The sequence below is a fragment of the Lagenorhynchus albirostris genome, chromosome 20 (genome assembly GCF_949774975.1).
Source record: "Lagenorhynchus albirostris chromosome 20, mLagAlb1.1, whole genome shotgun sequence".
NCBI classification, from domain to species: Eukaryota; Metazoa; Chordata; class Mammalia; order Artiodactyla; family Delphinidae; genus Lagenorhynchus; species Lagenorhynchus albirostris.
Window position 1 is genome coordinate 43,607,169 of NC_083114.1, and position 26,426 is coordinate 43,633,594.

At 37.3% G+C, this 26,426-nt stretch overlaps 1 protein-coding gene across 4 annotated transcripts in view; it reads right to left on the bottom strand.

The window, feature by feature from the left end:
• NSF (N-ethylmaleimide sensitive factor, vesicle fusing ATPase) overlaps positions 1-26,426 on the bottom strand; it is a 157,235-nt gene that overhangs the window by 93,922 nt on the left and 36,887 nt on the right. For all 4 annotated transcript variants that reach the window (XR_009537688.1, XM_060135079.1, XM_060135078.1 and 1 more), the window contains exons 5-8: positions 18,479-18,645; positions 15,621-15,728; positions 15,072-15,147; positions 12,253-12,408 (exon numbers count right to left, since the gene is read on the bottom strand). Coding sequence is in view for 3 of the 4 variants with exons in the window: in XM_060135079.1 (XP_059991062.1) it covers positions 12,253-12,408; positions 15,072-15,147; positions 15,621-15,728; positions 18,479-18,645 (507 nt within the window). In the remaining variant the exon portion in view is untranslated. The remainder of the gene's footprint in view (positions 1-12,252; positions 12,409-15,071; positions 15,148-15,620; positions 15,729-18,478; positions 18,646-26,426) is intronic.

Here is a 26,426-nt window from a genome sequence, read left to right on the forward strand (position 1 = left end):
AATGACACAACAGAGCAGATAGATTTAATTGATATTTATAGCACATTCCACCCAAAAGTGGCGGAATACACTTTCTTATCAAGTGCACATGGAACATTCTCCAGGACAGATCACATCTTGGGTCACAAATCAAGCCTCGGTAAATTTAAGAAAACTGAAATCATATCAGGCATCTCAACACTGTAAGATTAGAAATCAATTACAGGGTAAAAGAATGAAAAAAACACAAACACATGGAGGCTAAACAATACGTTACTAAACAACAAAGAGATCACTGAAGAAATCAAAGAGGAAATCAAAAAATACCTAAACACAAATTACAACAAAAATACGACAATCTAAAACCTATGGTATGCACTAAAAGCAGTTCTAAGAGGGAAGTTTATAGCAATACAAGCCTACCTCAAGAAACAAGAAAAATCTCAAATAAACAATCTAACCTTACACCTAAAGGAACTAGATACCTAAAGGAACTAGGGAAAGAAGAACAAACAAAACCCAAAGTTAGCAGAACGAAAGAAATCATAAAGATCAGAGCAGAAAGAAATGAAATAGAAACAAAGAAAACGATAGCAAAGATCAATAAAACTAAAAGCTGGTTCTTTGAGAAGATAAACAAAATTGATAGGGCTTCCCTGGTGGCACAGTGGTTGAGAGTCCGCCTGCCGATGCAGGGGACGTGGGTTCGTGCCCTTGTCCGGGAAGATCCCACATACCGCGGAGCGGCTGGGCTCCTGAGCCATGGCCACTGAGCCTGCGCTTCCGGAGCCTGTGCTCCGCAACGGGAGAGGCCACAACAGTGAGAGGCCCGCGTACCACAAAAAAAAAAAAAAAAAAAAAATTGATAAACCATTAGCCAGACTCATCAAGAAAAAGAGGGAGGACTCAAATCAATAAAATTAGAAATGAAAAAGGAGAAGTTAGAACAGACACTACAGAAATACAAAGCATCGTAAGAGAATACAACAAGCAATTCTATGCCAATAAAATGAACAACCTGGAAGAATGGGCAAGTTCTTAGAAAGGTATAACCTTCCAAGACTGAACCAGGAAGAAACAGAAAATATGAATAGACCAATTACAAGTAATGAAGTTGAAACTGTGATTAAAAATCCTCCAACAAACAAAAGTCCAGGACCAGATGGCTTCATAGGTGAATTCTATCAAACATTTAGAGAAGACCTAACACCCATCCTTCTCAAACTCTTCCAAAAAATTGCAGAGGAAGGAACACTCCCAAACTCATTCTATAAGACCACCATCACCCTGATACCAAAACCAGACAAATATACTACAAAAAAAGAAAATTACAGGCCAATATCACTGATGAATATAAAATCCTCAACAAAATACTAGCAAACAGAATCCAACAACACATTAAAAGGATCATGCACCATGATCAAGTGGGATTTATCCCAGGGATGCAAGGAATCTTCAATATACAAAAACCAATCAATGTGATACACCATATTAGCAAATTCAAGGATAAAACCCATATGATCATCTCAATAGATGCAGAAAAAGCTTTTGACAAAATTCAACACCCATTTATGATAAAAACTCTCCAGAAAGTGGGCACAGAGGGAACCTACCTCAACATAATGAAGGCCATATACGACAAACCCACAGCAAACTTCGTTCTCAATGGTGAAAAACTGAATGCATTTCCTCTAAGATCAGGAACAGGACAAGGATGTCCACTATTGCCACTATTACTCAACATAGTTTAGGAAGTCCTAGCGATGGCAATCAGAGAAGAAAAAGAAATAAAAGGAATACAAGTTGGAAAAGAAGAAGTAAAACTGTCACTGTGTGCACATGACATGATACTATACATAGAGAATCCTAAAGATGCCACCAGAAAACTACTAGAGCTAATCAATGAATTTGGTAAAGTTACAGGATACAAAATTAATGCACAGAAATCTCTTGCATTCCCATACACTAACAACAAAAGGTCAGAAAGAGAAATTAAGGAAACAATCCCAGTCACCACTGCAACAAAAAGAATAAAATACCTATGACACAAACAGATGGAGAGATATACCATGTTCTTGGATTGGAAGAATCAATATTGTGAAAATGACTATACTACCCAAAGCAATCTACAGATTCAATGCAATTGCTATAAAATTACCAGTGGCATTTTTTACAGAACTAAAACAGAAAATCTTAAAATTTGTATGGAGACACAAAAGACCCCGAACAGCCAAAGCAGTCTTGAGGGAAAAAAACGGAGCTGGAGGAATCAGACTCCCTGACTTCAGACTATACTACAAAGCTACAGTAATCAAGACAATATGGTACTGGCACAAAAACAGAAATATAGATCAATGGAACAGGATAGAAAGCCCAGAGATAAACCCACACACCTGTGGTCAACTAATCTATGACAAAGGAGGCAAGGATATACAATGGAGAAAAGACAGTCTCTTCAATAAGCGGTGCTGGGAAAACTGGACAGCTACATGTAAAAGAATGAAATTAGAACACTCCCTAACACCATACACAAAAATAAACTCAAAATGGGTTAGACACCTAAATGTAAGACCGGACACTGTAAAACTCTTAGAGGAAAACATAGGAAGAATGCTCTTTGACATAAATCACAGCAAGATCTTTTTTGATCCACCTCCTAGAGTAATGGAAATAAAAACAAAAATTAACAAATGGGACCAAATGAAACTTAAAAGCTTTTGCACAGCAAAGGAAACTACAAACAAGACGAAAAGACAACACTCAGAATGGGAGAAAATATTTGCAAACGAATCAACGGACAAAGGATTAATCTCCAAAATATATAAACAGCTCATGCAGCTCAACATTAAAAAAACAAACAACCCAATCCAAAAATGGGCAGAAGACCTAAATAGACATTTCTCCAAAGAAGACATACAGATGGCCAAGAAGCACATGAAAAGCTGCTCAACGTCACTAAATATTAGAGAAATTCAAATCAAAACTACAATGAGGTATCACCTCACACCAGTTAGAATGGGCATCATCAGAAAATCTACAAACAAATGCTGGAGAGGGTGTAGAGAAAAGGGAACCCTCTTGCACTGCTGGTGGGAATGTAAATTGATACAGCCACTGTGGAGAGTAGTATGGAGGTTCCTTAAAAAATGAAAAATAGAATTACCATATGACCTAGCAATCCCACTACTGGGCATATACCCAGAGAAAACCATAATTCAAAAAGACACATGCACCCCAATTTTCCTTACAGCACTATTTACAATAGCCAGGTCTAAATGCCCACTGACAGATGAATGGATAAAGAAGAAGTGGTACATATATACAATGGACTATTACTCAGCCATAAAAAGGAACGAAATTGGGTCATGTGTAGAGATGTGGATGGATCTAGAGACTGTCATACAGGGTAAAGTAAGTCAGAAAGAGAAAAACACATATTGTATATTAACGTGTATATCTGTAACCTAAAAAAATGGTCCAGGTGAACTGGTTTGCAGGGCAGAAATAGAGACACAGATGTTGAGAAGAAACATATGGACACCAAGGGGGAAAGTGGGGGCTGGGGTGGTGGTGGTGGGATGAATTGGGAGATTGGGATTGACATGTATACAGTGATGTGTATAAAATAGACAACTAATAAGAACCTGCTGTATAAAAAATAAATTTTTTTAAAAAAAAGGAATCCTAATTGAGACAGTTTGTCCACTCAAATTTTAAAACCCAAACAGATAGAGATCTTTATGCTTTCAGTCAATACCCTCACTGCCTTGAGAGAAATCTGAGATTTTATAAAATACCTCTACTCTTAAAAAGAAAAAAGGGAAGAAGGAGGGGTTGGGGGGAAGGGGGAGAAGCAGGAGGGGGAAAAAGAAGAGGAGGAGAAGGAGATGAAAAGGAGGAGGACAAAGAGGAAGGAGGAGAGGTAGTTTAACTCTTTAGCAGAGGAAGAGAGGCCAGAGAAGTTTAAACAGTTGTCTGATATCTAAATGCAAAGGTCAGATTTCTGTAGTTATTAACTATCTCTATATATTAACTATCTCTATATATACTCAATATGTAGAATTCTACCAGATCACTAAAGTACTGGATAATTTCTAAGTTCGAAGGCTGTCATTTATAAGTGCATATAGGAAATGGTAGGGGGTGAGGCCAGACCTATAGAGCTTCAGTGTTTTAATAATTCCTCCCTTCCTTTTCACCCCCAAACCTATTTTGTCTAAGTTCTCACAACCTTTACATACATGGAAAGCTTTGTAAATTTCCTTGAGAATTAATTCAGGAAGAAAGGCAAACATGGAACATATGTACTCATCATAGGGTATTCTCTGACATAAAATTCAAGGCTTTATTGACTACTTGATTCTTAGATCTCTTCAATATCTGGAGAGGCAGTTCAGAATATAGACCCTGGAACCAGACATCCTGATTTCCAAACCCAGTTCTGCCAATTACTAGTTGTACAAACTTAGTGAGTCATTTCCTTTTCCTCTTTTTCTCCTGGTTCCTGGACCAGGAGAACCAAGTTCTAGTCCTAGTTCTGCCTGTGACTTGCTTAGTGACCTTGGGGCACAGTTTCTGCATCTGTACAGAGAAGGAGTCAGGGGACTGTAGTAGATCAGTTCTCAACCAAGGGTGATTTTGCCCCCAGGGGATGTTTGACAATGTCTGGAGATACTTCTGGTTGTCACCACTAGGGGTGAGATGGGGAGTGTTACTTGGCATATAGTGGGTAGAGGCCAGTGATGCTGCTAAACATCCTACAATGCAAAGGACAGCCAGCACCCCATGACAATTATCCGGCTCAAAATGTCAGTGGTGTCACAGTTGCAAAACCCTTGGCTCCAGCTCCCTCAAAGACCACCACAGAGGTCCCCAAGAAGTGGGGCTGAGAAAGCCCATTTTAACGGTTTTATGTTATGGGCTTTCATGAGAAAAGAACAATGTAAGAGTTAACAGCATGGGACTTTCCTGGTGGTCCAGTGGCTAAGACTCTGGGCTCCCAACGTAGGGGGCCCAGGTTTGACCCCTGGTCAGGGAACTAGATCCCACATGCCGCATCTAAAGATCCCTCATGCCGAAATGCAGATCCCACATGCCGCAACTAAGACCCGGCACAGCCAAATAAATAAATAGAAAAAAAAAAAGAGTTAACGGCATGGACTCTGAGGCCAGACTGCCTGAGTTCAAATGTGACTCCACCACTTACTAACTATATGTCTTGGACCAATTACTCAACCTTTCTGACACTCAGTTTCCTTCTCCATAAAATGGAGACAATATAGTATCTACCTCATAAGGTTGTTGTGAGGATTAAGTAAGTTAATATATGTAAAGCATTTAGAAGGGTGCTGGCCCTATATAGGTATTAGCTAACATCATCATCACCACCTAAATATGGGGATAAAATGGAAAAAAATACCAACCATTTCACTTTAGGAGTCACATGAGTTAGGTTCCTCAGTGGAAAGGTTTTGAAGGCTGAACAAATTCAAGCACAGTTCCTCACACTGTCAGAAACTCTGCTCTCCCTCCTTCCCATCTCCCACTCTTTCCTCTCTAATGCTTTCGCGGCTGCTTAAGCACTCAGATGCAAATGTTCTCACGGTTTGGAGGCAATACAAACTACTTGTACCCATTCTATAATGCAAAAAGTAATTGGAGGAGGTAGTTTGTTACACACCAAGAAATTGTTTTTATCTTTTAGTAGAAAAGGACAGGCACGTCTGCCTATGCTCTGTAAGGAGCTGCAATTAAAGCCCTCGGGATCCAGGCCTCACCCTCTTCTCCACTGAAACCTCATGAAAGGAGTGGGTCATATCCGTCCCCCTGCTCCTTTGCTGTGCTGTCAGGGGAGCCGCCACAAGACAGAAACAGCCTGTGATAGTACCTTTTTGTTTGTATTTTAATTACACAAGTAGAAATATAATATCCCAGTTAAACATTCAGAGAAGGGGTACACAGAGTGAAAGAACAAAAATCTCCCTCTATGTCCATCCTAAATTCCCTTTCACAGAAGTAAACAATTTTTTCAATTTAATGTGAGTCCATATGGACTTCTGTAATGCATTTGCTTCAGATTTTTTAAATTACTAAAACATATCTGTACATTTAGAGCTATACCATTTTAAGATTCGCCTCCCTCTATTTCATAATGAGGATGGGAGGATGCAGCATAGTTTATTTAATCATTTCCTTACTGGTGGACATTTAGGTAAAAACTTACACTTCAACTTCATAGTGACCCGATTATTGATTTATAAGTAACTCAACTGTAGTTGCCAGCAAATCTAATCCATTGGTGATTCTACAGAGAGCTCTGCCTCCGCAAAAGAAAGAAATCACTCTAAGTCTGTTTATAAATAAAAAATGCCAACTGAATTTACATATAATTTGACTCTGAGATATAAGCACAACTACATTATTTCTATTCAAATGTAAGTAAATTTAACCTGAAAAATTAAAACCAATGGAAAAATTAATTCAAGGTTAAATTTTTCAGCTTATTAAAAGGCACCCATAGTATTTTTAGGTTGTCTGCTTTATTTCTATATCCTGCTCTAGAGATTCTGGAAATCACATGATCATAAGGCCATTTTCTTCTTCTAATTAAAAAAAAAAAAAAAAGATAAATTCCCCAACCTGAGTTAGAATTAGTAAATTATTACATTCTTCATATTCAAGTATCATCTATAAGTACTCTGTGGAAAAGCAGAAAGGGTAAGTTTTGCATCTCTGACTAGTGAGCAATTGCTTTCTTTTCCTTTCTTAATAAATTACAGGCAGACTTGAACAGATGTCAGGTTGGCATTCAAAACCTAAAATATAGCTGAAAAGCAAGTTATGACTAATACAAGGAAAAAAGATGAATGTCAGGAAGCTTCTTTTTTTTTTTTTTTCAAATTTCAGATAAGCTCTTTAGCCTTAGGGTTCCTTTTACAGAGCCCTGGAGTTCGGTAAGATGTCTTAACCACCATGTAAATTGCAATCTCTCCTCATGAGTTGGGGGTGTGAAAATGCATTTTAAGAGTGTCAGTGTTTATGTTAATCTTAGCAAGAACTCCCTCTCTCCCAAATATGGCATGTACAAAACCGTAGTGCCCTTTCTTCCACTGTATTTTATTTGCACTGTTCTTAGCATGTGAAAGATGTCTGCATGTGACTGAAAGGCTCCTTATCTTCTCCGCAGCTCTACTCACAGAGTAACTGCAGTTTCACTTGTGATATCAGAAATGAGTTGCTTTCCTCTAGAATTTCAAAAGAAACCTTAAAAATACAGATTGAAAATGGGCTTAGAGAGGGAGGCACAAAAAGGGGGACCAAAAAGAACAGTGTCAGTTTCAAAGAAAGGGCATACAAAACTCTAACCAGTGGCTTTCCTCCCCACTGGTCAGCCTGCAATATCTACAAGGTACAGGTCCACCCAAAGACAGGACAAGGCTTGAGGCCTTTAAGTCTCTACACTCTTTTCCTTTCAGCTCTAATACAGATAACTTCTGCCAAAGCCCCTTTCCTTGGATACATGTGAACCTAGTCCTAAAATTATATTACAATTCTTTAATTCTTTAACAATTATTTCACTGTTCTTTGAAAAAAAATTGTTACTGTTGTTTTGCTCTGACATTTATAGTTTAGAGGTAACTTGCCAGGGATGCCAAAAAATGAAGTTTCTCTGTGGAAACTATCTTTTCCAACAAAAGAGCTACAATGAGAACTGAGGTAATCAATTATTTATCCAGAGCACTATGCACAAAACTGCACACAAGGGAATAAGCGTGGTCAACGTCTGAAGAGGAGTACATGCATATGCCATCGACACCTGGGTGCACCCAAGGACTGCTGAGTTTATTCACCCATACTTCCAGATGCTGGTTTTTGATGCCCACATTTCTATCCTGGGACCCAAAAGGTATTTCTATATTATCCCACAAAGGATTTAAGGTCTTTCCTAACTTAACGGCTATCATTGTAGGCATTAGAGGATATTCTAACTAAATTGCTGAGGGTATCTGCTAAGTGCAAGGTTTAGGTCTAGTTTTCCTTGCTAATGCTTTCATGTGCTTTCAAGGAAGAGCCGCCCCATGTGGGTTTGGGTGAGTCCAACTGCTCCAGACAAAGAAAAAGTTAGTTACACTGATTAAATACTTACACTGATTAAAACAAGAACAACAAAAGTCTAACCTGATATCCCCCCAAAGTAATCCCTTTTCATACTTCTGCTTATGACCTTTCTTCCATTCTCTATAGGGCTGGCTGTATGTGACTTCTTCTTTTCCCTTTTAAGGCCTTCCTTGACTTTAATTCTATAAAAATGTTACAACAAAAACAGGAAGTACTTGAATGCATTTCAAGAGAGAAACTAACATTTTGGAAACTCTAGGACACTTATTTCATGGGTATTACCTCATCTGATCCCTACATTTTCTGCATAAATGTGTGCCTCTGGTTAGTCCTTTAGTCTCTCTGTATCTCACTGGCAACATTCTGTATTACCTAAGGTATATTTGCAGTTTTCAAAAGCAACATGAAGTTATATGTTGCAACATGAAGTTCTTTCCTTTTTCAAGCAAAAGGAAAGAACTATATTACTTACAACACTGGCAACATTCTGTATTACCTAAGGTATATTTGCAGTTTTCAAAAGCAACATGAAGTTATATGAAGCAACATGAAGTTCTTTCCTTTTTCAAGCAAAAGGAAAGAACTATATTACTTACAATTCTCAGTCTCATAAACACAATGACAGAAGATAATTCTAAATTTATCACTTTGTGAACTTGAAACTTTGATATATAGGCAAAAAGATTCATTTAGTTAAGATTCCTGTTTACAAAGTAGACATAACTCTAGACTCCATGGTAAAAACAATGATTTGGTCTCAAGCCAAAAGTAAAAATGTTCTCTGCTTAAACAAAATAAAATAGTCCCATAACCTATGTTAATTATTCTTTTCTAATCCCTATTTTTTTTCCATTTGAATTGATTTAACCAATCATATCCAGTGTCCAGTGAGATCTCACAACCATATAGGTTGACGATTTAGTTAACAGAGAGAATGAGGAAAAAAATTAGCCAATTTTGTTTCCACCCGGCAGGGTAAAAGAATACAGGATATATATAAAAAAGGACACATGTAATGTCATTTTATTTATTTATTTATTTTTAATTAATTAATTTATTTTTGGCTGTGTTGGGTCTTCATTGCTGCGCGCAGGCTTTCTCTATTTGCAGCAAGTGGGGGCTACTCTTCGTTGCGGTGCGCGGGCTTCTCACTGCGGTGGCTTCTCTTGCTGCGGAGCACGGGCTCTAGGTGTACGGGATTCAGTAGTTGCGGCGCACGGGCTTAGTTGCTCCGTGGCATGTGGGATCTTCCCGGACCAGGGATCGAACCCGTGTCCCCTGCATTGGCAGGCGGATTCTTAACCACTGCGCCACCAGGGAAGTCCCTGTAATGTCATTTTAAATTAAATGTAGCAATCTGTTCTTTTATATACCTTCATCAAAGCCCAATGAGAACTTTAAAATCACACTGCACTTAGAAGGCAATGAAATATTCTATTATGTAATTCCCCCAAAATTCAAACGAAAAAAGAACATTCTATTGGAAAATAAGGAATGATACGTGCACAGCAAGAGAATTATTTTTCAGCCATTTTACCATAAAATAAAGTAGCATAAGGACACTGAGAATCTTAATTCAGAATAAAGAAAAAAATGTCTTTCAGTTCAGCTCAAAAGCCAATGTACCTTTAGACTTAATGTCTTTTAAATCAAATTGATAACACAAGCTTCTGGATAGCAAAATGCCATAAAGCAAAAAAAATTTACTACATTAAAATAAGAACTCATTTATGCCTAACTAAGTCAGTACAAAAGTATTAGAAAAGTAAATCCATAAAAAAAGGTTCTGGGGATTTCCCTGGTGGTGCAGTGGTTGGGAGTCTGTCTGCCAGTGCAGGGGACACGGGTTCGAGCCCTGGCCTGGGAAGATCCCACATGCCGCAGAGCAGCTGAGCCCATGTGCCACAACTACTGAGCCTGCGCTCTAGAGCCCGTGAGCCACAACTACGGAGCCCACGTGCCACAACTACTGAAGCCCGTGCAGCTGGAGTCTGTGCTCCACAATAAGAGAAGCCAATGCAACAAGAAGCCCACGCACTGCAACTAGAGAAAGCCCAAGCACAGCAACGAAGACCCAATGCAGCTATAAATAAATAAATAAATAAAATATAGTAATTCTTTGTTTGCCTAAAATAAGTTAATGGTTAATGTTCCAATTAAATAAAAGATTTATTTAAAAAAAGGTTCTGGGTAGTAGTACTCACCAACAAAACTGAAATTCAAGGTCCTTGGTCAAAAAGCACATTAACAACAACAAAAAGCATACTATATAATTCAACTAATTTCAATATGGATTGCAAAAACAGATCAAAGTCACTCAGAAATCCCAAATCTGTTTTTTTTTTTTTTTTTGCGGTACGTGGGCCTCTCACTGTTGTGGGCTCTCCCATCGCGGAGCACAGGCTCCGGACGCACAGGCTCAGTGGCCATGGCTCACGGGCCCGGCCACTCCGCGGCATGTGGGATCTTCCCAGACCGGGGCATCGGCAGGCGGACTTTCAACCATGCGCCACCAGGGAAGCCCCCAAACCTGTTTTGATTTAATTTCAAACTCTTCAACAGCTGGCAGAGTCACAAATTGACTGAAATGAGTTTACTCCTTTACGTGTTATCTCCTCAACCTCAGACAGAGGCCCTAATGAGCAGGGTTTGGATAATGCACAAACAGGAACCTAGTATCTGAATAACTGAATCCTCAAAAGTTTCTAAACCGTGAGAAAATACTTATACTATAATTAAAAGATATAACTTATAGAGGCAGTAATTTTTCTACTTGTTGGCTGAAGAGTATACATGCTCAAAGAAACAATCATTAGACTATTTCTATATGGGGCTCAGGCTTGAAAACTAGTAAAAATATTCCACAAGAATAACTTAGAACATTTGGAATTACCCTTTAATCTCTGCTTATACCCCAAGTATACTTAAACAATATTTCCATGTCTTTATTTAAAAGTTTTATGGATTTATTGTGCCTCAAAATACATATTACCAAGATAGTGAACTACCATACTTTTAACTATTTTCCAAATTAAAATTCTGTTTTTTATGGACTTGGCCTTTGTATCTTTCAGATAAAAAAGTATGCTATTGCCATTTCAAGGTGTATAAAACTCAGGTGATGAGGGTCTCTGTCATTTTCTCTTAATCCAAATCCAAACTCGACCTTTAGCCAGTGAACAGGTGTGTGCTGTGCCTGTAATTTATCAGAGTGAGCAACCAGGCAGAAAAGCTACCAACAATAGGAGGTTGATAGAACCAAGCACTTAGTGCCTGGAAAGCAGTTCTTATCCCCACCATGATGAATGTACTTTTATCTCCCAGTAGCAATTTAAAGATAAAGAATGATGGAGGTGAAGGGAGTAATACATTTGTATTCCTTCAGTTTTTTTGGATACTGTTTTTAATACTAATAGTCTTCCAGAAGCTGTTATGTTATAAATTCCTTTCTCAGATATTCTGTTGCTCACATTCCAATCCAACCTATGATATGGATATGAAAACAGTCATGACAGCATTTCCACCAGGGCAAATAAAGCCATTTCACACACACAGATAAATTAAATAAACCTTCAAGAAAAAAGTGATAAATGACTAGTGCATTTCTTTGTATGCAACATGGAAATTCCAATGTCTATCCTGCATCTGTCCTTTTGCACAAATTTAAAACATGTCAAGTATCCATTTACTAGGTATGAAGATGCACCAACTGGGTAATAAAACAGTACAATAAGAAGAAACAACAGCTAATATTAGAACAATGCCCATAGTCTAATCGGTAATGACTATTCAGCAGGGTAAATCTGACCTCTAGTGAATCTTTACAGTCAGATGAAATCTCTAAATATGACCTATTAAAAGATTCATAAATATATAAATAAAATGAAATTTATAAATATGTCCTATAGAAAAACATACTTGAATACATAAAATCAAGCAACCACAAATATTTCTATGATTTCCCCATAAAATTAAAATGTAATTTAAAAAATCCTAATACTTCAAAGTTTTTTTTTTTTTAACTTTTTTTTTTAAGTTAAAAATACTTTGTCGGGTCTGAAAAATAATTTCAAAACATTACTGAAAAGAGACTATCACATCCATTTTTTAAAAAAACAATACAAGATTTTATCAAAATTTCCTTTTTAAACTCACCCATCTGCTCCACAATCTCTGGAGGAAATACCCGGGAAGCAAACGCTCGTCGAAAAATATCTGAGAATTCCTTGTCCAGACCTCCTATTCCCATTTTTTCAAAGTTCCAGTCAGGATTGATAATAGACTGGCGATTTTCCTTGGTTTTAGCTTTGCCTATGTCAAACAAAGATAATCAAATGTGAGACAAGAACTTCATCACTAAATGTAAAAAGATAGAACTCCCTGGGTATCCTCAGTGAATAAAGAAAAGCTACCCTTATACAAAGATGAACAACATGCTCTTAGCTGATTTCTAAGAAGGATGAGTTTTGCTATATTCACTACTTTGTCTGGTCCCCATTTAGGGTCAGTAAAACACTTTCAAAATGACTAGCTAAACTCATGCTGTAGTCAATCCGTGGAGTCTGGTCTTATTAACCTCTAATCCTAACCAAGTTAACTAACTTGGTTGATTAGAAGAAATCAACCATGTGCATGTCTGATGAAGAAAACACTAGTTGCCAGAAATGCAAATGAAATCTAGCAGTCCCTCAAGGCTCCTAGAGCAAGATTTTAAGATACATATATTTATCTAGACTAAGTATATAATTGGGAATATAACCCCTCAGTCTGAAAAGATGCACTAAGTTTGATGCCTTATTTTTGCTTTTTCTTCATTTGCACACAAAAGTCTAAAATCATCCTAAAGTCTTTCATGATTTCAAAATTCATGTTTTCAAATTCTTTCGCAAATGAAAATTATCTAACTTAAATGTCATAGTGCCCCCTAAAGTAACTCAAGAGAACCACATTAACTATCTCAAACACAAAGAATAAAAGTGCCTTAGTACATTCCACTATAAACAAAAGAAAGAAATATTATAGTTTTTTTAAAATTAGGGGATAAAAGGTCACATTAGAAAAAGTTTACCCTAGATGCTATTTGTATGGTTAGTTTTGTGGACTTAAACATTTCCTTTATGAAGCTATCAAAAATATTTTTATTACACTCTACTGCCCTCTTGTGGTCAAATTTCCTGCATGTTAAATCACTACACAATTTTACTTTCCAATGGAAAAAAAATTATCAATTACACCTTTGCATGAATTACTTAGAAATATCCACATTGTACAAAAGTCATGCGACTCTCTTGGGATAATATACCTTAACGAAATGTGTACAGAATATGATATACAAAGAAATCACTCCAGAAATGTACTGGATCAATAATAGGAGATTATGATATATCCTACATCCATGAAACAATATGTATAGTCATTAAAAATTATATTGTAGAAGTGTATTTATTAAGATGCTTGAAATATGTTAAGCAAAAAAGAACAAATTATAAAACAGTATGAAAATATAATCAACTTTAAAAATTTTAGAGTGTGTTATTTTTGAGTATCCACATTTCATGAGCTAAATATTTTATTTTATAATTAAGAAAAAACAGTAAGGAAGGAATGATAATTTATGGATCAAGAGAAAGGCCACATATTCGAAGTTAAATGACTTTGGATATAATGGTGTGCAACCAATGAAAATCATCTACCTTGTACTGGGTTAGACATCACATAGTTAAGTCAACCAAAAATAAGAATTACTACATAATTAACAGCATCATTATTCTGGTGAGTTACTATTTTTAGAGATCTTCATTATTTTAATATAATAAAAGTAGGGCTAACGTACAAGAGTAGGACTGAACTATGAATCTGTTGGAAAGATGCTCTTTACCTGTACATTCATCATTTAACTCAATCAGTAACGGATGTGATGCTAGTACTACATTTAACACACAACCAGCTGAGGGACATCCTACAAAATAAGTGACCAGCTCTCAAGGTCGTGAAAGACAATGAAAGACTGAGGAACTGTCAGAGACTGGAGAAGACTATGGAAACTAACCCACTAAACGCAATGTGGAATCCCGAGTTAGATCCTGGAACAGAAAAAGAACATAATGAAAAAACTGGTGAAATCCAAATAAAGTCTGTAGTTTGGTTAGTAGCAATGGAACCACGTTAATTTAGTTTTGGTAGCTGTACTATGGTTATTTAAGATCTAACATCAGGGGCTTCCCTGGTGGCACAGTGGTTGAGAATCCGCCTGCCAATGTAGGGGACACGGGTTCGATCCCTGGTCCGGGAAGATCCCAGAGCAACTAAGCCTGTGTGCCACAACTACTGAGCCTGCACTCTAGAGTCTGTGAGCCACAACTACTGAGCCCACGTGCTGCAGCTACTGAAGCCCATCCGCCTAGAGCTCACGTTCCACAACGAGAGAAGCCACCACAATGAGAAGCCCGCTCACTGCAACGAAGAGTAGCCCCCGCTCGCCGCAACTAGAGAAAGCCTGCGCGCAGCAACGAAGACCCAATGCAGCCAAAATAAAATAAAATAAAATAAAATAAAATAAAATAAAATAAAATAAAAAGATCTAACATCAGAGGAAGCTGGTGAAGGGTATACAGGAACTTTCTGAACTATTTTTTATGGAACCTCTGTAAGCCTGAACTTACCTCAATATTAAAAGTTTAAAAATTAATTTTATCTGTATCTTTTCCCTTATTTTTAATGTAGTTACTAGGAAATTAAAAATGACATACATGGCTCACATTATATTTCTATTGGACAACACTGACCTAGTGAAGGTTTTAAATTCTTTTCTACATCATCACATTTGACAGATATGACACTCCATGATTTTGTGATAAGCCTTCTCAAGGGAGGTGTCCCTATTCTCCTTCCCTGCTTAAAAATCACTGTAGTTGAGTCACATAACAGAGATAGTCCCACTTTACTTAGAATCTTCTAAAAACTGTAAATCTTACCAATAAGATTGAGTGATGAATTTTCTGCTTTTTCAAATGCAACTTGACTGTTTCCAACAACCAGTCCTACTTCAATCTGTATAGAAAGACGGTTAATTAGTAGTTAGTCTAATAGCAGACTTCTGGACTTCTCAAAGCAAGGCAGAAAACAAAGGGGAAATGAGGTCTCTCTGAGCAAAGTAAATCTTCCAAACTATCAGCTAAGTTACATTTATTTCTGTCATAACTACCTTCTATTATTCCTATTTTATTTCAACACATATATTTTTGATAACACCTGTCTTATTATTTATTTACAATAAATATCACTTGCATTCAACCAGAATTACAAGTATATATACAAATTTCAAATTACTATTAGATCTGCAAATAAGTATATTTTACACTATATTTTAATAAATATGCTGGCTAGAAAAGCAATTTTTTCCCCTACTATCTTAAAAGAAAGAGCGCATAATATAAAAGAAATCACTGCGGGAGAGAATGGCTAGGAAAATTATATTAACTTGCATAATGCACATCATAAAGATTATTAAAAATAAAACATACCTTTTGTCTTTTACCTGTCGCAGGCTCTCCCTTCAGGATGCTAGGATCCATGGCTTCAATGTCTTTTACCAGTAAGCCAAAAAGCTTTTCATTGAAGCTAAACACAAGCTATGTAGAAAAGAAGGGGAGAAAAATCACTTCACGATTCAATGGCTTGATTCTCACATCATCATCAATGTTTTCCAAATGCAGGCAAGCAGCTTTCTCTTGTATATCACCACGAGCAAACTACCCACATAACCAATGAGAGGTAACCACTCATTACCATAACCAACTAACATTTATTGAGTATCTGCTGTGTGCCAAACAAACATTACAGGAGGTTGTGTAACTAATACTCACAAAGTCTCTTGCAAACAGAAAGTATTCCTCAGTTTTACTAGGAAGGAAGCTGAGATCCAGAGAGGGGCTAAACAATGGGACCTAGAGTCACAGTAAACGACAGTGCCAGGATGTAAGCCTGGGTGTGTGACTCTAAAATAATGCTTTTCTACAACCAATACAAAGTGCCTGCCATTCGAGTGCAGAGACAGCTTCTGAATGGTCATTCATTCACCAAATATTTATTGAGTACCTTCTACAAGCTAGGCCCTCTTCTAGGTACTGGCATATAACAAAAATATAATAAACAAAGCTGACTGTCAATCCTGCCACTACTAATTACTACGAATGAGAATAAATACTAAGAAAAATGATTTGAAGTAAGATGTTTACTTCTTCTCTGTATTATGGAGGATTTTGTTTCATGGGTTTATAGACATCTGCATGTTACTGGGTTTTAAATTATTACAAATACCAAAGCATTTTCTATTAAAATACAAAAGCTAAAGGAGAAGGTAAAAACAATGAAGTTTAGTCAGGCAATTTGAGCACAACTATCAGTCAGAAAGTGTAGGAATCCAGAAGGACTACGGAAAAGCCCCCAAAACAATGGACGGGTAAGTCAACAAATTATCAGCTAATCTCTGCCATCCTGGGGAGCCTCCTCAATCCATCTAATCCAAAGTAGCAGCCCAGTGGCTCTCCAGTGCATCATCCCATTTTACTGACATCAAAATACTAAACAGTACGTGGCATTTCTTATTTTCTGTCTTTCTCAACTAGAAAGTAAGCTCTATGAGGGTAGGAATTCTGTTTATTTTGTTCACTGCAGATCCACCGGGATACTAAAATAGTATGTATTGAACACATACTGGGTGTTCAATAAGCATTTAATTAATTAATTGATCAACTGACGAATAGGTTCTTGTCTCAGCTACAACCCTGGCTGAGAAGGTCATGGACCTTCGCTGGACCTAAATAAAATTCCTCATTTGCAAAATGAGGTTAGACAAGATAACCTCTGAGATTCGTTCCAATTCTAGTACTTTTAAAAACAATAATAAATGCTCTACATCCTTTTCCTGTCTACCAGTAATTGAGTTTACACTTGTAAAAGTTTGACATTATGATGTATGGTGTATGTATGTATGTACTCTCAAATCATTAGAGTCTCATTTCTCCAGCTAATGACACTCCATTCACTCCCACAGGTCTTTCCTTCTACCACTTCTCTCATTCCCCATCTTACAGACCTTCCCACGTGAGAGACGCAGAGACAGTCTACATAACTCGTTACAGATCAGAATTCTATAAGCTGGGATTCTCAAACTTTTTGGTCTCAGGATCCTTTTATATATAAGCCTAAACATTTTTGAGGATCCCCAAAATTTTGTTTATATGGATTATATCTCTTGATAGTCACTGTATTAGAAATTAGAAGAAACTTATTTTTCAAAAAACAATTAAGTACATTATGTGTTAATAACATATTTTTAATTTGTTAAAAAAAATCCCTCCATTTTCCAAAATAAAAAATATAAATGGGAAGAGTGGCACTGTGACATTTTCGTGAATCTCTTTAATTTCTTGCTTAATGGAAGACTGATGGACACTCATGTCTGCTTCAGCAGTCAGTGTGCTATGCTATACCCATCACACAGTCTACAACACTCCACTGTAGACTTGTGAGAGAATAAGAGGAAAAGGGCACATAATGTCTTGATATTATTATGAAAATAGTTTTGACTTCGCAAACCCCTTGAAAGGGCCTCAGGGACCCCCACAGGTCTCTGGACCACAGTTTGAGAAAAGCTGCTACTAAGCTATGGGAGGAGGAAGGAATTAGGAATGATTAAGAAAAGTCATAGAAAACGAGACAAATGTAATGGTGAGGTCAAAAGAGCAATGATTATTTATGTGTACAAAGAGCAATTTATGAACTCATACATTTTTTAACTAAAATTTTAAAAGAACAGAATTTCTTCCTAGGAGGTTAAACAATATGATATTAACTGAAGTCCAAAAAAAGGGAGCAATGTAAATATCATTTTCAAGAAAAGAAAATCTGGGTTTCAAAAGCTCCATGAAAAAAACTAAGTATATATATATATATATATATATATATACACATATACATACACACACACACAATTTTCTTAAGATTCTCAAAGAAGTTCATAACCAAAAAAGTTAAGAATTACTTTTCTACAGAAATATATCAGTAAAAGATAAAGACATCCAGAGACAAATGTCCCACAATAAGAAGAAATTTGAGACATGTATGTCTATAGTATTTCCAAATTTACAGAAGGAAAAGCTGCTGTAATTATATATGACACTGTAACCTAAAAGCTACTTTAGAATTTTTCTGAACAGACTGCTAGAGGTTCAGCAAACATATTTCCCTCACTTTTTATCATTCATCTTAGATATAGCTGTTCACATGCAAAGCTCCTCTCAGTTTTTAAAAAACAGAATTAATTTTCCACAACTGCAGAGATTAGAATTTCTAGAAATGAAAGAAAATTTAAAACTACCTGTTGTCCCACTGAGAATGCCTGGTTGTTGAACTGCTGAATAAATTCTGCGGCCATCTTGTCAGTATCATAAGGGTTAGAGTCGATACTTTTTTTCTGCAGGAAATCAATTTCGATGGTCATTGTGCCAATACATTGTTTGGCTTTGTCAAATGTATATAAGAACACTAGAGAAAAAAAGAAGCATTTTTTAAATCACAGAGACACCAAATACTTGCTGTGCTTCAAGTAACTAAAAGTTTCATATAAATGAATTATAACAGAACTTGACCAAAAGGGGATTTTACATGGCCTTCACTGGAGAGACACATAAGCACAGATTTTTTTAAAATAAGAATAACCACTAGAGATGTTCTTCCCTCTGACTTAATTAGAACATACTGAACAGCACTGTCCTATACTTCTACCCCTCACCTGACTCTTCTAGGGAAATCACAGCCCTCCCTACACAGCCTCTGCATCTTCCTCCTTCTCATTAAACAAAGGACAAAATGACAGTGGGAAGTCCCAGTGGAGTTGGCATAACATACTGTTTCCAAACAAGATTTTTGTTTGACACAAGGAAGAGCTAAGGTGAGAGGTGTGTGAGCTCTTTTGCCCTAACAAATTAGAATGTAGGACACACACACACACAAAAACCTTGAGAAAAAAAAAAATGTTTACTAGAGGGATTTCCTCCAGAGCAACAGAGTGTAACATTTCTTTTTTTAATACTACAGAAATATTTACTGAGCACCTATGATATGCAGGGAACTACAGTAAGTTCTACATGTATAACAGGACAAAGGCCAGGTTTTTAGCTCTTCTTTGTATTAACAGCACCCAACAGTGCCTGTAGGATGCTTAATATATTCATGAACTGTTTAAATGAAACAACAGCAGCAAAATACCTATCGTCTCCATGCTAATAACAAAGGAGGCAAGACAAAGGGACTTTGGAGTCTGTGTGCTTCAACAGAGTCTGTTAGTAACTAGAAGACTCTTCTGTGCCTTGATTTGTCGGTAAAATAAGACTGCCTAGATAAATCTTTATGGTCCTTTCATACTCAATTTCTGTTCTAAACTTATCTCTTACAGTCTAGCCACTTGAAGAATGTAAAAGGATTTTCTGTAAATCCTCTGAATGAAATTGCTTGAGTAATCATATTTTTATATTTTTGTTTGCCATAATAAAGGAGACACACATATTTTAAAGATAAACATTTCAAAAGCAAAATAACAAAGAAAGCCAGGGTGAGGGTTGGGAAATTCACCGAAGATTGAAGAATAAGTTCAAATCTCAGCTGAAAGTTTCAGAATACTCTCTGACCTCCACTTCTGGGTGTTTTGTTCTTTAACATTTCCTAGAAAGTACAGGTTACATTCTGAGTACCTTTCATAAGCAAGAGAGCTTAGTTATTTCCCAAATAATGAAGATATTTATGGGATGAAATAATGTGAAAAGGAATAAGTTGATTCAGCAATTCCATTTCTGGGTGTCTATCCCAGAAAGACTCTTGAACATTTGTCTAAAAAGAGATTTATAGGGCTTCCCTGGTGGCGCAGTGGTTAAGAGTCCGCCTGCCAATGCAGGGGACATGGGTTCGTGCCCCGGTCCAGGAGGATCCCACATGCCGCGGAGCGGCTGGGCCCATGAGCCACGGCCGCTGAGCCTGCGCGTCCGGAGCCTGTGCTCCGCAACGGGAGAGGCCACAACAGTGAGAGGCCCGCGTACCGCAAAAAAAAAAAAAAGAGATTTATAGGGAGGTTCACTGCAGCATTATTTCTAATAGTCAAACACTTAAAAAATGCTGATCAGTAGGGAAATGATTAATAAAATGTGGCATATTCATAATGTGGAATAATGTATAGCAATTAAAATTAAAACTTGATGTATATTTAATAAACACAGATGGTCCATTAAAACATAATATTGAGTGAAAAAAGTACACTTCAGAAAGATGTGCACAATATAATACCATTTTGTGCATTAAAGACTCCAAAACAATTCCATAATGTCATAATGCATATATATGTATGCATATATATACATATATGCATTTATACACGTGTATATATACATGTGTACATCATCCTTATATCAAGAACTTTGAATAAGTGTATTAAAATATCATCATCACTGACTATAGTTTTCAAGTGCATTTTAATTTAAGGTCAATGTTCCTCAACAGAAAAGACCAAACTGTTATAATTTCAAATGCTAGAACAGTACCATGGACAGTTTCATAGGCAGCACCATGGCCAGCACCATCATCAGCCCCAAAGGGACAGATGCCCTGAAGGTTTCAACCAGAAGCAAAGGGCCAGAAGGTTGAGAATGTTTTCTTATTTTATGATTAATAGCATTTTAATGTCAGACTAATAAAAAATATTTTTATAAACAAAAGAATTATAGCCAATGCTTTGAATAAACAGACATTACAAAGACAGGTAATGGGCAAAAAACATGTGCTAATTGAATATCAGTCTGCAGTACTTAAAATATGGCATTTCCAGATGGAAAGAAGACAATGATTCTTCTAAGAAGATTTAGTCTGAGGACTAAAATCATTGACTTGACTAAAAAAAAAAGTCTCCTTGCAGACAGAACTCCTGTTCAGAATCTTTGAATTAGCACTCCCCTTCATACCAAACTTCCTACCCTTTCTTTGCCTACATCTCTACTTACACTGAACCAGCTTTCTATCTTTATGCTACATCATGACATCACTCAGGGCCCCAAATCCTTCCTTGCCTCATGCTTACTCCACCTTAGTCCCACCTGAACACTTAGTTTTATAATTTTGCCCATTAGGTCTGTTTGAGTTGCCTTTTAAAGAACTGACTTTACAATCAAGATAAGCATTTCTGGTAGCAGGAGAATGCTTTAAACACAATTCAGGCCACAAAACACATTTCTCATTTCATCTTGAATTTTCACTTCTTCACAACAGAATTTATCTGCATTAAAAGTTAAATTTACGCACACTCCACTCTATATTTAGAAAAGTTTAAGGAAATTAGAAACCTAAGCTACTTACACACCCATTTTCTCATTAGATTTAACAAGTGTTCATTTTTATTTCTGCCACTGTCCACAAATAGGGAACCCTGGCTTCAGCAACTGACCTACTTCCCTTTGGCACCAAACTCCTCCACTGTCTCAGCTTCACACTATGCTTCAGGTGAGGCAGTGATAGTTAAGGGAATTACTTATGTCAGTGTTTCCAAAAATGTGGCTGATAAGAGCTACTTAAGGGTGATTGTTAAAAACACAGATTCATGGGGCTTCCCTGGTGGCGCAGTGGTTGAGAGTCTGCCCGCCGATGCAGGGGACGCGGGTTTGTGCCCCAGTCCAGGAAGATCCCACATGCCGTGGAGCGGCTGGGCCCGTGAGCCATGGCCGCTGAGCCTGCGCGTCCAAAGCCTGTGCTCCGCAACGGGAGAGGCCACAACAGTGAGAGGCCCACGTACCGCAAAAAAAAAAAAACACAGATTCATGAATCAGACTTCCCAAGGGAGGGGCCTGGGAATCTTTTTCTTTTTTAAAAAACAAACTCCCTAGGTGTTTCTCTGAGGTAAGTTTAGAAAGCACTAATTATGCAACTACCAGCTACCTATATCTAAAGTAATTTCCTTTATTTTCACCCCAAGTCAAAAAATTTTCTCTCTCATCCTACTTCTGCAAAGAAAAGGCCAAATAAAGATATTCCCAATATTTAAGTTCCCTCTAACTCAGAAAAAAAAAAGTATAAGTTGCCATGTTCCTAAATGAGGAACAAGATATTCTCTCCTTCCACTTTACCAACTTCTCTTCTCAGGCATCTCGACTACAGACAAACCTCGTAATGTGTTCCAAGCAACTGCTTTCAGTATCTGTTTTCTTTCAACCAGTTTAAAGTTAATATATCTTTGAATATCTTCAAAAGCATTGGATCTAGAGGATCTGAATGTGAATCTGAACATTCCCACACAGCTTCCTAAAACCCCGTGGAAACAAAAAGGTGAACAAATAATGCTACATACGTCCATACCTTCAGCATTACTTGGAGACAGAGAATACCATGAAACTCAAATTACTTGAAAGTAGAGAAATATGTAACAAAATTAGACAGAGCTCCCATTGAGGAAATAAAGGAGAAGGGAGAGCACTACATAGAGAAAATATAGAGAAAATCACCCCTCGAAAGAGAAAGTCCAACACCAAAAGCCAAAACACTACACACAGGTTTGGGACTTGGTAGTCCATGACTCCAGGTACAGGGAAAGGACCTGAAAGTAAGTAGTACTGGAAGTGGCAGCATCAAAGAACCACTGGAAAGAATCAGATAAATAGAGAAGGGATGGTGTCCTTTGAGATGTGGCAATGAAGGGAAGAAGGCAGTAAGAGAGGAAAATTAAGGATCATGCAGAAACCAAAGAGAAATAAGCTATGCCAACCAACCTCTCTACCTCCCCCTCCACCTCACCATTATTCCTTATTAAAAAACTGCACTTCTCTGCACTAACAGAAAAGAATGCTCTTGCACTAGTAATTTTGTCTACAAATCATGTGAAACAGAAAAAAATAACTCCACAAAGTTACTGTAAAGAAAATATAATAACAAAATATTGTAGCATTTCAGCTCATAAAGCATCTTCCCTAAAAAGATCAACTATGAAATAGAAAATGTATGTAACATTTTAAACTAAATTAAGTATCCTCAAATAAGTATTCAGACATATAACAAAACACCTAAAATCAGAAGTTTAAAAACTAAGACCAGAAATAGACAAATAAAAGAAATGCAATGACAGCTTATCAAACACAGGAAAGAAACTGAGGAAAAAGACAAACTACTCAGATGTGAATAATAAATTACAAAGTGCCCATGGGAGAACAGATTCAAATTAATATTTAATAAGAGGCAGTGAATAAAGACAGGAAAATAACCAAGGTAGTAAAAATAAGGCAAAGAAAGAATTTGCAAAGAACAGAGAGAAAGTAGTTGAAATGGAAGACAGGCTGATAAGGCCTAAAATACATTTATAATTGGAGCTCCTGAGAAGAAAATCAAAACAACTGGGCCAGAACTAATACTTAAAACCATAATCTAAGAAAATTCTCTGGAAATAGAGAAAACTTAAATCTACATATTGAAACAAAGCATTGTATACCTGGGTTGTTGATCCTAAATGACCAATTCCAAGAAATATCCTAATTAAGGATATTAGAATTTAAAGACAGAAAAACCCTCAGCGTTCCCAGGCAGAAAAATCAAATTCCTTATAAAGATTAAGAAATTTAGACTGGCATCAGCCTTCTCAAGAGTTTCATACAAAGCAAAGCAATGCGATGCACTATTTTCAAGAAATTCAAGGGAAGAAAACAAGCCAAGAATTTTATATCCAGCCAAGCTGTCCTTAAGATATCAAAGGTATAAAAAAAATCAGTTTGAATATTCAAGAACTTAGTAAACACTGTACACATATATACTTCCTGGAGGGATCTACTCAATTTATCCAACTAAGTAGAAACTGGCAAAAGGACTGATCATGATCATTTAAGAGATTTAATTGCAGAGTTAAGGCTAAAACAAGTGTGGGGTCGTACGTGGAAGAATAGCATGAAAATACCATGCTCTTATAGACAGAAATCAACTAGCATGGTCGCCATAGTTAGTGATACTGTACTGCATATTTGAATGTTGCTAAAAGAGTAGATCTTACAAGTTCTCAACACAAGAAAAAAAAGCTGTAACTATGTAAGGTGACAGATGTTAACTAGACTTATTGTGGTAAGCATTTCACAATGTATACAAAATATCAAATCATTATGTTGTATACCTGAACTAATATAATATGTCGATTATATTTCAATTTTTAAAAATTTGCTTCTTCCAGTAGAAAAAAAAAGAGAAGACTTAAAACTTGAAAAAAAAGAAAACAATTAACAAAATGGGAGGAGAAAGGGGAAGGCAGAATATTACAGTTAACTGTTGTATAGGTAATAGATGAGAGTCAAAGGATATCATTTAGAACGGACAGGACAGTTTTTTGAAAAGGTTAAGTAAGGAAAAAAAGAGGAAGTACTAAGGGTACTACGAGAGGTATAAGTGCAGATGTAATCACTAAAACAAAAATGTAAACATTCTTAAATACCAAAATAAATTTTAAAAAATAGCAAAGAGGTTGGTTCAAGATGGCGGAGTAGAAGAACATGCTCTCACTCCCTCTTCCGAGAACACCAGAATCACAACTAACTGCTGAAAAATCATTGACAGGAAGACAGTGGAACTCACCAAAATAGATACCCCACATGCAAAGACAAAGAAGAAGTCACAATGAGACGGCAGGAGGGGTGCTATCACAATAAAATCAAATCCCATAACTGCTGGGTGGGTGACTCAAAAACTGAAGAACACTTATACCACAGAAGTCCACCCACTGGAGTGATGGTTCTGAGCCACACAACAGGCTTCACAACCTGGGGGTTTGGCAACAGGAGGAGGAATTCCTAGAGAATCAGACTTTGAAGGCTAGTGGGATTTGACTGCAGGACTTCGGCAGGACTAGGGGAAACAGACACTCCACTCTTAGAGGGCACAAACTAGTGTGCACCTCGGGACCCAGGGGAAGGAGCAGTGACCTCATAGGAGAAAGAACCAGACCTACCTGCTAGTGTTGGAGGGTCTCCTGCAGAGGCAGGGGGCAGCTGTGGCTCACCGTGAGGACAAGGACACTGGAAGCAGAAGTTCTGGGAAGTACTCCTTGGCGTGAGCCCTCCCAGAGTCTGCCATTAGCCCCACCAAAGAGCCCGGGTAGGTTCCAGTCTTGGGTCGCCTCAGGCCAAACAACCAACAGGGAGGGAACCCAGCCCCAACCATCAGCAGACAAGCAGATTAAGGTTTTACTGAGCTCTGCCCACCAGAGCAACACCCAGCTCTACTCACCACCAGTCCCTCCCATCAGGAAACTTCCACAAACCTCTTAGATAGCCTCATCCACCAGAGGGCAGAGAGCAGAAGCAAGAACTACAATCTTGCAGGCGGTGGAACAAAAACCACATTCACAGAAAGATAGACAAGATTAAAAGGCAGAGGGCTATGGACCAGATGAAGGAACAAGATAAAACCCCAGAAAAAGAATTCAGAATGATAGTGAAGATGATCCAGAACCTCGGAAAAAGAATGCAGGCAAAGATTGAGAAGATACAAGAAGTGTTTAACAAAGACCTAGAAGAATTACAGAACAAACAAACAAAGATGAACAATACAATAACTGAAATGAAAACTACACTAGAAGGAATCAATAGCAGAATAACTGAGGCAGAAGAATGGATAAGTGACCTGGAAGATAGAATGGTGGAATCCATTGCTGCGGAACAGAATAAAGAAAAAAGAATGAAAAGAAATAAAGACAGCCTAAGAGACCTCTGGGACAACATTAAATGCAACAACATTCACATTATAGGGGTCCCAGAAGGAGAAGAGAGAGAGAAAGGACCAGAGAAAATATTTGAAGAGATTATAGTCGAAAACTTCCCTAACATGGGAAAGGAAATAGCCACCCAAGTCCAGGAAGCACAGAGAGTCCCAGGCAGGAAAAACCCAAAGAGAAACACGTCAAGACACATAGTAATCAAATTGACAAAAATTAAAGACAAAGAAAAATTATTGAAAGCAACAAGGGAAAAACAACAAATAACATACAAGAGAATTCCCATAAAGTTAACAGCAGATTTCTCAGCAGAAACTCTACAAGCCAGAAGGGAGTGGCATGATATATTTAAAGTGATGAAAGAGAAGAACCTACAACCAAGATTATTCTACCTGGCAAGGATCTCATTCAGCTTTGACAGAGAAATCAAAAGCTTTACAGACAAGCAAATGCTAAGAGAATTCAGCACCACCAAACCAACTCTACAACAAATGCTAAAGGAACTTCTCTAAGTGGGAAACACAAGAGAAGAAAAGGACCTACAAAAACA